This window comes from Ictalurus punctatus, unplaced genomic scaffold (assembly GCF_001660625.3).
Source record: "Ictalurus punctatus breed USDA103 unplaced genomic scaffold, Coco_2.0 Super-Scaffold_100056, whole genome shotgun sequence".
In the NCBI taxonomy this organism is placed as follows: Eukaryota; Metazoa; Chordata; class Actinopteri; order Siluriformes; family Ictaluridae; genus Ictalurus; species Ictalurus punctatus.
Window position 1 is genome coordinate 2,057,868 of NW_026521088.1, and position 13,113 is coordinate 2,070,980.

The window sequence follows — 13,113 nt, forward strand, 5'->3', positions numbered from 1 at the left end:
GCATTGTATTGTTCGGACATAACCACAATTAACGGCTCTTCTATAAAAACAAACATTATGTAATATTCATAGCACTATATTTATATTAAAAATACAAAATTAATAACTAACCTTTTTCTAATGTTGATAGAAAGCCTTTTACATCATTTACAAATACAGATATATATATATATATATATATATATATATATATATATATATATATATATATATATATATATATATATATATATATATATATATCCTTTTCTCTCCATAACACGTTCTAATATTTAAACTGGACACACGAGGGCAGTCAAGCTCCATCCAGCACAAGACACAACGCCGCCTGGAACAGAAGGCAGATTTGGGTACTGTACACAGACACAGCTCATCGGCGTTATTACTGTGCATTGTCTAGTTTTTACATAAGGACAATACACGGCTCTTCTGCACTGTTCATCATCATCTATAAAATAAACAAACATTATGTAATATACATAGCAGTATATTTATCATAATAAAGTTCACTCATCAATAATGAATAATAAACATTTCTATATGTTGATAGAAATATAAAGCATGTTTATTTATTATATATATATATATATATATATATATATATATATATATATATATATATATATATATATATATATATATATAAATATGTGTCCCCTTCGCTTTGTAAATATTATCTAAATATTCAAACAGCCCAAGAAATAAAATTAGCTGTTTTCTGAGACGATGAAGTGACTCTTAAAAGAGCCTTTGTGTATATTAGACGGAGTTGTCGTTTAAGGCGCTGAATTTAGGCTCCAGTCTCTTTGGGGGCGTGGGTTCAAATCCCACCGCTGTCAGGGTAGTTAGCTGAAAGTAGTTCTGCTTAACTTTCCTTAACTTCTCCAGTTAATTCTCAGTGGTAGTCCTTATCACTACGGATGCAATATATTTTTCGCCACATGTTGATTCCATGGTGCTGTTCCGAAGCTTGGTGTTTTCTTTTTTTTTTTCTTTTTTTTTTTTTTGAAGATCTACATTTTGAATTGCCTCCACTACCGCGTAAACCAGTTAATACTTTATTGGCTTTATTTTTTCGGCTTTCATCTCTTTTTGTTTATTTCTTTTTATTTGTTTTAAGTCTTTTGGTAACAAGTGAGCAGATCACAGTTATGTTAGATTAGGTTAGAATATATTAGAGTAGATGTGTATCTTTTCAATAGTTGTATAATTAAATTTTGGGTCATTGATCTTTTGCTCTAACATGAAACCTGTCAAGTTATTTTAAAAGAATCAGTTACCATAATTTTACTTTACAAAACATTATGCATAACTAAGTAAATTCTTTTTATATATTTATTTATGTTAATTGTTCATATCTATGGGTACTATTCAGGCCATCAGCATGAAGAAAAAAAAAATCCCTGGGAGAATCAACGTGTCCTTCAGGAGAGGCCCATCAGGTGATTTACTTCGGGGCTCATCTGAAGAGGCAAGAAGCATTAAAGACAATCCTTCATTGCAAGAGAAGTCAACACCTCAAAGAGAAGATGTGGTCAGGAACAATACAGCCTCCCACTCCGTTCAATCCACCTGCTAGTGGTGTTCCTGAAGACGTACCTCTGACACAGGCAGCAGTTGAGAAGACACCAAAAAAACAAATTAGATCCTGTTTAGCTTGTGGTCAGCCAAATTCTCGTTACATGGGTGATGGCTCCTCTGTACATTTCTTTTAGCAGGCTGGTGATGTTAAATACTTCTACTGCTCCAGGAAAGTCTTTGAGGCATACTCTGCAGAGGGCCTTCTGGTCATCTGTGCAGGTTCTGACACCAGCCACTAAAACAAGGACCCAATAACCCTCATATCCACACTGGTTTCCCTGGAGCGGCAGGCAGATACATTTACTGTCCGTCTAAAGTGCTCTCCCTGTGTCAAGTACAGGGAATGAATGCAGAGACGACATGGGCAGAGTTTCAGCAGTCCTCATTCTATGAGGCTGAGAGGCAGAGGTGGATTGTTGAAAAGAGAAAATAACTTTGTTGTGAAACACAGAATTTATGGTCTGTGCATGGCATGTCTGATTGCAAGCCAAGCACAAGGTTGGATTTTGGTAAATAGTTACAAATCCTGTGTAATACTGTTGACCATGAATCTCATTTTGCGTTTTTTCTCTCTCTCTCTCTCTCTCTCTCTCTCTCTCTCTCTCTCTCTCTCTCTCTCTACCATTGTGGAATTGTGTATAGACAACATTGTATTTAAAAAAAACAAAACAAAATTGTCCTCTGTATTTGTAAATATGTTTTATCTAGCTTGTATTTGTAAATGTTTTAAAATATTAGTCCTTATTTGGAATACATTTTCAATAACTTACTATAACACACTCTGTCAAAATTAAAATAACTATCTAAATAATATATGCAAACTGTTAATTTCACATTCTTCTTTAACAGTTAATTTTACACACTGAAAGAGTATCGGAATAGTAAATGTTGACAATGCCGCTTTTAAAAAATTACAATATGTAACAGATAATATAATATAAATATTTGAAAGGATGTTTTTATGTTAGGTTCGTCCGACCCTCCTCCTGGATTTTCCTCGCTTTCTATTGGCTAGTCAGCGCTCTACACCTACGTGTGACTGGCCCCCGTGTGACAGGTGAGAATTCTACCACTGAACCGCCAATGTTAAAAATCCATGGACTTCGCAGAGTGTGATTTAAAGCTGAGTATTGTGCTGCTTCAGCAATTTGGTTTAAAATTCTAAAGGAGAATCTCTTCCATATTTCAGCAGCATGGAGTTTGTCCATTACCCTAGTTTTGGGCGGAATTGATAAGGCTTGTGAAGTGCTTTGGGTGAAGGCTCAAGCAACACAAACGTCTCCAAAACTCAGTTGTGCATTGGCCTGGAATCTAACCCGGACTTCACAGAGGACGCTTTCCAGGTAAGTATTGTGCTGACTCAGCAATTTGGTTTCAAAATTGACAAGGAGCATCCTAAGGCTCTTGTATATTTGAGCAACATGGACTGTGTCTGCTACCCGTTTTTTTGACAGAATTGATAAGGCTTGTAGAGTTCTTTGGGTGAAGGCTCAATATTCAAAACTCAGCCGTGAGTGGCCAGGAATCGAACCCCGGCCTCACACGTGGTCGGTCAGAATTTGACCACTGAACCACCAATGCTTATCTTAAAGGATTAAGGACAATGCAGAGTGTGCTTTTCATTAAGTATTGTTCTGATTAAACAGTTTGGTTTCAAAATAGAAAAGGAGCATCCTAAGTCTCTTGTATATTTCAGCAGCATGGAGTTGGTCTAGTTTGGGCAGAAATGATAAGGCTTGTAATGTTCTTTTGGTGAAGGCTTAACTTTCAAAACTCACTTCTGCATTGGCCGGGAATTGAACCCAGGGTCTCCCACGTGGCAGGCGAGAATTCTACCACTGAATAACCAATGCTTAGTTTAAATAACTAAAGACTTCGCAGAGTGTGCTGTTCAGGTAAGTATTGTGCTGCTTCAGCAATTTGGTTTCAGATTTGAAAAGGAGAATCCCAAGTCTCTTCCTTATTTCAGCAGCAGTCACACACTATATTTCCAGATACTGTATAATATTATAATATCTCCTCTCTGCTCAACACGCATGTAATACAGTCTACATACCGTAGAGCAGTGTTTTTCAACCACTGTGCCGTGGCACACTAGTGTGTCGTGAGAGATCGTCAGGCGTGCCGTGAGAAATTGTCCAATTTCACTTAGTCTTAAAATTCTTTTTTATTAAAATTTATTCATTATTATCTGCAAATAATAAGCCATGGTTGAGTGTCTGTGCTGTAATATAGTGACTGGCAGAGTAATGTAATATTCGTCCTTGTGGCAGCAGGTAATTGCCTCCTACCTTCTTAGAGACAAGAGAATTAGTGACGCATGCGACAGGTCGTGGTGGCAGTGATGGAGAAGTTTTTAAAAAGGAAAAATGCAAACTCTGAACTGGGCCCTAGACAAGATTGTGACCCAGGTGAAGGGCCTAGTATGAGTGGTGGTAAAAAGAAAGCAAAGACGGTGAGCTCGAGGCAATACAGCGAAAGTTATCTTTTGTTAGGATTTACTTTCACCAGCGATGAGATGACCCCGACTCCATTATGCTTGGTGTGTGGTGAGAAGCAGTCCAATAGCGCCATGGTGCCAAGCAAGCTTAAACGCTATCTCCAAGCGAAACACCCGTCGCTTCAAAACCAGCCGATGGACTATCTTGTTTGCCTGCGTGAAAACACCGAAACAGGCAACATTAATGAGAAAAACCACAAAGGTAAATTAGAAAGCCCTCAAAGCTAATTGCTGAACTTGTAGCTAAATGAAAAAAGTCCCACACTGTGGCAGAGACGTTAATACTACCTGCCCGCAAACACACTGTCAACGAGATGCTCGGCCCTGACGCGGTTAAAGACATATCTAAACTCCCACTCTCAGATAACTGCTTTACCAGCAGAACTAGTTCCTGTGGTGGATGATGTTGTGCGCATAGGGAACTTTGTAAAGACACGACCTTTGAAAAGGTATATTTGCATCTTTGCGTGAGGAAATGTGAGCGGAGCATAAAGCCTTATTGCTCCATACGGAGGTCCGATGGTTGTAGCGTGACAAGTTGCTGGCCCGTGTGTATGAGCTGCGGGAGGAACTTAAAGTGTTTCTGACAAATGAGAGGTCTGATTACTCAAATCTGTTTGCAAGTGATGAGTGGTGTGCAAAGCTGGCATACCTGGCAGATATATTTCATCATCTGAATGAACCGAACACACGGATGCAAGGCCGAAATGAGAACCTGCTTACAAGCATGGATAAAATAAATGGATTCCATTTAAAGGTGCACCTTTGGCAACAACATGTGCAAAGTGCCAACCTTGAGATGTTCCCACTCACAGAGGAACGGCAAGATCACCCTGCTGCACTGTGCAAGGTAATAGGTAAACATCTGAAAACTCTTGAGGAGAAGTTGTCATTTTATTTCTCTTCAGCCTCCACTGAATGCCTTGACTGCTGTTGGAAAGGACATGACTTTACAGGAGCAGGAGGAACTAACTGAACTGAAACAAGATCGTGGTTTAAAGCTAAGATTTGCTGAACTTCCTTTGGACAGTTTTTGGTTGACTGCTCCCAAGGAGTTCCCCATTCCGGCCAACAAAGTTTTGACATTGACATTTGACATAGCTCAAAAAAGATTGAAAAACACTGCGTTACACTACACAATTTAAGAAGCTACACTTACTTCTGCTTCCATTGTAACACTTTTCAGTTTTGGAGCAACAACAACAAAAGTGTTGGAACAAAATAAATCTTATTTTCCATTCCAGGTTGCAGGCATTCGCGGGTGCAATGCAACACCGTTCCACACACAAATAACTCTTTTGAATGTTTAAGGGACTAAAATCAGAAAGCGCCACCAGCATATCTGACAAAGATGACTCATGAACCAATTCTTTAATCACTAGCTGAAAACGACGTATTGAATTTACACAAACGTCAAATAACAAATACAACATTCTACTTTCTCATGAATATGGTATAGTGCACTGCTTAATCAGCAGTTTTTCTTAGAAAGACAAGATATTTAAATTGAATGAATTTAATGAAACCACACATCAAGCTGTCTTTTCGAACAGAACATTAAATTTAGCATTAGCTCCCAGTTCCAGAACAACACCACCGATGGACTCTGCATGGTCAGATGGGAGAACTATGCAATAATAAATTTTATTTGTCGCCGCCTTTCATAACACTCAAGGATACCTTACAAGAAAGACAACATACAGATATAGCCGCAAGCGGTGATTATCGGGATGCAAGCACAAACTCCTTGTGTACAGTTATACGATTGACCATGTCTCTTTTCAAATATAATACAAGTCTTTAAGTGTCTCTACATGGAAGTGTTATTCTATGTACTATATTACAATATACAAATAATACTGTCTTCATTTTAATTGGACAGCAATACATTCAGTCATGTCTAGCAACTTAACAAATGTTTTCAGTATTTAGGATATATAAAAATGAAGGTATTTTGAAGATCACAGATTTCTTTTGCAAACGGATTAGGCTTAGATGGTTTTAGACTTTATTAAACTTTATGAAACTATAATGAATTTTATGCATAGTGGACCAATTGAACTATTTATACTGAGATTTTAAACTATGAGACCTGAAAGGATTTGTTATCATGTGGCTCCCTCTGGTGGACAACATTAGTGTTATGGCCTTCTTCTCTCATTCTCATTGATATAAATGGCTGATATTTTAAAAATTGTTGTTGGCGCTCAGAGCATCAGAAATCCATGAAACATGACATGCTTACTCAATGTCTTGTTGTCCATGTATACCACATTTTGTGAAGTTTGAATATTGTGTTTAGAAGGCCAATTAGTCATTATGGGCCACACCCAGAATCAGCCTGTATCTCAGATAAAACTGTTACAAAGCGGTTTTGCTGCTGATCATCTGTAGGTGGCCCTAGGGGTGTTTTGATGTGGCTTATTGTGTGTATTACTTAAAAGCTGTATGTCAACATGAATATTTAAATGACATGTAAGGATTGCTTACTACACAAACTGAACTTCCATGCACTGTGATGTATGCATTTTATTTCCCATATAGTGAAAACTGTCAGGACAACTGCACCAGGCAGAACATGTACATATAAAGGCCATGGTGTAGGCCAAGGCTAATGATGTATTGCAGTATGTACTTCGAAGAGAAACAGGCAAATTAAATGTTAGTAAAATTGTAATGCATCTTCAGTATTTAATGGTATGGTGTGTGTGTATACTTTTTAGTGCACAAATGTGTTCTATTGAACATTTGCTTAGTTTTGCAAGACTTTGTGTGTGCATGTAGTTCTAACTGCACTGCTGTATCGTTTTCTTGTAAAAGTATTTTCCTAAATTATGTGTCTTTTTCTACACAGATGGTGGTTAGCATTAAAACGATGCGTGAGTGCACAGCTGCTGCACCTCCCTGTGAAGGAACAGGGCACTGTCACAAGGAGGTCAGACTTTGAGCAACTTTCTATTCCACTGACATATTAACCATTACCCTTTAAAGTGCTGAAGAGCTTAAATCTGTGTGTGTGTGTGTGTGTGTGTGTGTGTGTGTGTGTGTGTGTGTGTGTGTGTGTGTGTGTGTGTGTGTGTGTGTGTGTGTGTGTGTGTGTGTGTGTGTGTGTGTGTGTGTGTGTGTGTGTGTGTCAGACTGTGTGGGACAAAGACAAAGCATAGAGAAAAAGGAAAGCTGAACTGTGCTGGAAAAAGACCATGGCTCAAACATTACAGAGCCAGAGTCATTTTATCAATAAGTACATAGAGCTGCTCACGCAGGATTCAGAGGATCTGGACGCCTCAGCCTCTACATCAGCAGAGCATGGGTACCTAAGCATGCTCGTAGTGACGCAGTGTTCTTAATAAGTCAACTTGTATTGTATTCTCAATATCCAGGCAGTACATTTATGTCAGTAAATGCATGCATCAACACTTCCTTGACTTTGCTGAGCAGTTGTCTGTTCTTTGTCCTAAAAGTTCTTGCATATAATGGTGGTCTTCTCATAACATAAGTAAATTCCCATCCTTTAACTCTTTATCTTGCATATTCATTTAGAGCATTTTCTGTTGGGGAAATGAGTAGAGAGGATCCTAGGCCATTTTTAGCAATTTCCTTGTGATTAAAAAAAGATGAACCCATTTATTCAACATTGATTATTTTAACAAATTCAGAGGGACCTTAACATAAAATTAAGGTTATAGTGTACTTGCAACCATCCGTCTCTGCTTGGTACAGCCCCAGTTCATGTGACGGTGCTCTGGTGTGTGTGGGACCTCGTCGTTGGCGTGCCAGAGGAGGAGAGAGGAGGCAGATGGAGATGTGTATCCTGTGTCACGAGGTGCAGGAGATCCTACCTGATGGCACCGCCATGGTGCTCGCTGCCTTTGTCCAAGGCTCTACAGTCATGTCCAAGAACCGCAAAAGACCCCCTCACAATCCAGGTAAGGTTATGGTTTACAGTGTGCAAGTCAAGTAATTGGATAGGTTTGAGTAGCCAGTGTGCTTATTTCTGAAGGATACATGTGTGTTACAGAGAGCTGTGATCCCCTCTTCATGCACCCTGACCTGTCCTTTGGTACCCGTACCGGCAGCTGTGGCCACATCATGCACTCTCACTGCTGGCAGAGGTGAGGAGTTGGGCAAAATGTTACTTCTAGACAGCCTTCTACTTAATCCCAAATAAAAAGTTTTGCTGCTTTCAAATGTTTGTGGATATAGGCAATAGATCAGCAGCTAACAGTAAATAGTTTGTCTAGAAAATATGACCTTTATATGAGCAATTACAAAAAAAATTAGCTAATATTAATCAATCAGTCGGAATGTTTTGTGACTGAAAAGTCAAAAACCTAATCTGTGATGTACAGGAAAGTCTTCATGGATGTGTGGTGATCGATAAGATGTAGATCCAAATTGGATGTGTTTGGCTTAAATATGCGATCTGCAGATTTTTTTTTTTTTTTGACCCAATACAGTGAGCTGATCATCAACACAAAGCATGAAACAAAGCTTGCTATGTGCACTTGACTATTTTTCACTGTCTTAGATCAAGCCAGTGTTACTTTCAAAGTCTGTAAACTTATTGTGCCTCATGGGGAAGCAAAGAACGTTAACCGGATCTGACCTTAGGAGTAAGTGCAGTGAGTATCAAAAGCTAAAGTGATGGAACTTGTTACGCTTGGTAATCAGCAATGCTCGGTTGTTGAGGACGTCAGATTCTGCTATGTGTTGTGCGCTTCCCAATCAAAAATACTTTTCATATGTTCCCGTTCTTCAATGGAGGGGAGCGCTGTCCAACAGTTTACACTCCTGAAGAATGTTACCTCGGATAGCTTTACAAGCAGTATATGGTGTTCCCACGTGAATCCTACATCCATGTCAAGCTTAACAGCTCAGTGGATCCGTTTGCTTGTCACTGCTTAATAGATCTGACCAGTTCGGTCATTTCTGTGATTGCATGGTACATATAAAGCTCATGGAAATTTGACAGGTTGTCAGATAATGGTCTCTTAATCTTCGAGTTATTTTCTCTTACAGATACTTTGAGACACTCCAGAGTCAGGATGCGCAGTGGCTGCATGAGCAAACCAGTTACGATGTAGAGAATGGGGAGTACCTGTGTCCACTCTGTAAGTGTCGCAGTAACACCGTCATTCCTCTCCTGCCCCTCACTGAGACCACCTGCAGGTACTCACATACAAACTTGTGCTTGTGATTATTCTAAGTGGAGTTGCTCTGAATCCGGACCGCTTAATATTTTAACCATTGCATTGGCGAATTAGTTGTAGTGGCTCTGTAACCAATGCAAACTTGCCTATGAAATGCCATGGAAGGGTACAGAATGACACTGTAACAGTGCATACCCCATTCCATTATTCCTCTTATTTATTTATATATTTTATAGCAAGGGAATTGGCTTAGTGTTTAGCACGTTCGCCTCACACCGCCAGGGTCGGGGTTCGATTCCCGCGGCTCTGTGTGTGTGGAGTTTTCATGTTCTCCCCGTGCTGTGGGGGTTTCCTTCAGATACCCCGGTTTACCCGGTACCCTGGTATCTCCCCCAGTCCAAAGGCATGCATGGTAGGCTGACTGGCGTGTCTAAAGTGTCCGTAGTGTATGAATGGGTGTGTGAATATGTGTGTGATTGTGTGCCCTGCGATGGACTGGCACCCTGTCCAGGGTGTACCCCGCCTTGTGCTCGATGCTCCCTTTGATAGGCTCCAGCTTCCCCATGACCCTGAAAAGGAGTAAGCGGTTGAAGATGGATGGATGGGACTTGATATCTGTAGATGAATTGCATGTCTTGCCATGTTGAGATCAGAGTATAGAATTTCTGCTTATGTAAGATGGCTAATCCACTGCTGTTGCAAGATATTTAGTCACACTGACTCAGTTTATTACAGTAAATTTGCCAGTTGTCCCATTGAGTTTGACATTTTCTCTGGTTAAATAGTAAAATGCATGCATGTTTGTAGTTACAGCAATAGTGAGCAGCCAGGTCTGGCTCATTGGCTGAATACAACGTATACAAGCAGATCAGAGCCTTGCACTCTGCTCATAAGAGAGCCAAGCCATCAAGTGAGTCTCATCATATATAGTGTGTGTGCTCCTTATTTGTGTGTGTATGCGTGCACATGCAGTCATATTGTGGTGTTTGTCTTTTAGATGCTGGTGAGACAGAGACTGTGGAGGACTCTCCTCCTCCTGAGAGTTTCAGGCTGGACCACACACCAGAGTAAGCATACCCACGGTTTCATTTCACAACTGCGTATCTGAGCGTGTCTTTAACACTGACCTGTGATGTGTTTTGATAGCACGCCTTATTCAAGCTCCATAAGGGAGATGCTGATGACATTTGGGACCGCCACTTATAAAGTTGGCCTTAAGGTGCACCCTAATGAGCAGGACCCCTGTGTGCCTATCATGTGCCGGGGCAGCTGTTCTTACACCATCCAGTCTATAGGTCAGTCTGCACCCATTTCTTACAGACTAAGAATTCATGTATAAGATTTACAATATTCACTGACCTGTGTTAATAGTTAGTAAAAATGTTTTACTTTTTGGTAAAGAACATTATGATATGCATTTGTTGTTTTTCTGTGCTTGTATTTTGTACAGAGAGATTATTGGTAGATGAGGAGAAGCCTTTGTTTGAAAGTTTACCCTGTAGACAGGTATGACAACCAAACTTATTGTCATATCTCAGCCCAGCCAGGACTCGGTTTCCCGAGAAGCAACACAGTATTCTACTGTGTTTATTCGATAAGTGACTTTGGCCTTTGCATACGTCCCCGACCACGATTTCTGTCTTGCCCCGTTTGTTTTGTTTGCATGATGCCTGACCCTCGCTTGCTTCTTGACTATGGACTGTGTTCACCCCTCTGGATTATTCTGCCTGAACCTGCCGCCCGCTTCTGCTTCTGTATTCCCCACGGTACGTGACACTTATCATGCCAGAATGAATTCTTCTTTCGAGGGATGTGTGAACATGTAATAAATTCTGTATCAGAGGTATTGTTAGTGCTGTTAAAATACTCCACTAAGCACTGCTTGCTTGCAGGATGTAGTAGTTAATTGTACACTAGAATAAATTCTTCCGATGATTGATTTGATTTGCTTTTCACTTGTAATTCTAAATATAAAAGCATTTTATATATATATATATATATATATATATATATATATATATATATATATATATATATATATATATATATATATATATATATATATATATAACTGTGTGTATATATAAATGAAAATAGACTGCATCTGTCAAATCATTACTCAAGCTTCTGAGCATCATTCGCACTCTAAAGATATCTAGAAGATTGCTCAGTTATGTTCGGGTTCATTTTGGTAGCATTACTAAATATTCTGAATCACAAATATCTGCAGGTATTATGTTATCCTTCCTCAGTTCTAATTCCTTCTATATCCTGTGATATTTATCCATATTTTGTATCCTAAATAATAAAAAATAGAAGTGTCATGAAACGTGCCCTTGTTTAGGAGACTATTTGAGTTCCCTGGCTCGGTTTGGCTCTGCATGCTGGACTGTCTCCTCTCACTCCTCTGTGCAAAATCACTTCATGCGACTGTTGGCAGGTATATTTATTTCATTATTTATTTATTTTGCTCTCACTTGTAGTTTTTTAGTTCTTTAACTCTCGTGTGTGCTGTGCGCGTGCTCCGTGCAGCACTTGTTCTTGCTCCCCAGATGGAAAGTTCCCCCTGCATTCTGGATGTGGACATGTTCCACTTAGTGGTGAGCTGAAAAGCTTGTTAAATGATACTTTAGGCACTATTAAATGTATATTAGCATCAGATTAGAGTAACATTGTTGTCCAGAATCTAAACCTGTCTATCTAACAGGTAGTTGTCTGTGGTTTCTTTGGCTGTAGTCTCTGAATCATGTGTTGTGTTTGTATGTCGGGGGAGTCTGGTGCTGTCCTATTCAGCATTGCACTGCTTAGACTCCTCAGGGCTTAGTGCAGATACTGCACACCTGCATCTCTTCCACTTGGTCATTGTTGCTCACCTGGTCCAGATCATCCTCACCTCTGTGCCAGGTTAGAGCATATTCTACTTACATCTGGGTAACAACAGATCTTGTGAAAAATTTCATTATGGATTTATATGAAGTCTGTATGGCGTTAGGAGCAGCCGTAGTCCCAGCAGTCTGGAATTAGAGAAGATTTGAGCTCCATCCAGAGGCAGAAAGGATCTGGATCTCTAGTATCTCCATAAATTCATGTGGGGCTCGGCGAAAGGAGAGAGGGAGAAAAAAGATTATTATGACTGCGAAGTAGTAGAACAGAATCTAGTCAGGGTAGGCTTGAGTAAACAAATACGTTTTAAGCCTAGACTTAAACACTGAGACTGTGTCTGAGTCCCGAACACTAATAGAAAGTGTTCCATAACTGTGCGGCTCTATAAGAGAAAGCTCTTCCCCCTGCTGTAGCCTTCACTATTCGAGGTACCGTCAGATAGCCTGCATCTTTTGATCTAAGTAGGCGTGGCGGATCATATAAAACCAAAAGGTCGCTTAGATATTGTGGCGCAAGACCGTTTAGTGCTTTATAGGTTAATAAAAGTATTTTATAGTTAATGTGAGATTTTACTGGGAGCCAATGCAGTATTGATAATATCGGTGTGATATGGTCGTATCTTGTAGTTCTAGTTAGGACTCTAGCAGCTGCATTCTGGACTAACTGGAGCTTATTTATATTCCTACTGGAACATCCAGACAGTAAGGCATTACAGTAATCTAATCTAGAGGTGACGAATGCATGAACTAGTATTTCCGCATCATGTAGTGACAATATGTTTCTTATTTTAGAAATATTTCTGAGATGAAAGAAGGCTATCCTAGTAATATTATCTACATGAGCATCAAATGATAGGCTGGAGTCAATAATCACTCCAAGGTCTTTAACTGCTGCACATGATGAAACAGAAACACCATCCAGAGTAACCATGTGATCAGAAAGCTTACTTCTAGACGTGGGCCTAATAAAAGTATTTGTTTTATCAGAATTAAGTAAAAG

General features: G+C 39.6%; 2 protein-coding genes across 2 annotated transcripts in view; one reads left to right on the top strand and one right to left on the bottom strand.

Annotated features, from left to right (window-relative positions):
* Positions 1 to 13,113, bottom strand: part of LOC108261599 (NACHT, LRR and PYD domains-containing protein 3) — a 619,868-nt gene that overhangs the window by 110,485 nt on the left and 496,270 nt on the right. The window lies entirely within an intron of this gene.
* LOC128630403 (E3 ubiquitin-protein ligase UBR2-like) lies at positions 7,769 to 9,491 on the top strand. Its single transcript, XM_053678938.1, has 3 exons — positions 7,769 to 8,007; positions 8,100 to 8,193; positions 9,101 to 9,491. The coding sequence occupies exons 1-3, from the start codon at positions 7,878 to 7,880 to the stop codon at positions 9,276 to 9,278; spliced, it is 402 nt and encodes a 133-aa protein (XP_053534913.1). The 5' UTR covers positions 7,769 to 7,877; the 3' UTR covers positions 9,279 to 9,491.

Bases quoted from the DNA above. Each gene is read 5' to 3' on its own strand.
- LOC128630403 (XM_053678938.1), top strand. From the start codon at position 7,878: ATGGAGATGTGTATCCTGTGTCACGAGGTGCAGGAGATCCTACCTGAT. The intron at 8,008-8,099 runs GTAAGGTTATGG...TGTGTGTTACAG, and splicing joins AAGACCCCCTCACAATCCAG to AGAGCTGTGATCCCCTCTTC. The intron at 8,194-9,100 runs GTGAGGAGTTGG...TTTCTCTTACAG, and splicing joins CACTCTCACTGCTGGCAGAG to ATACTTTGAGACACTCCAGA.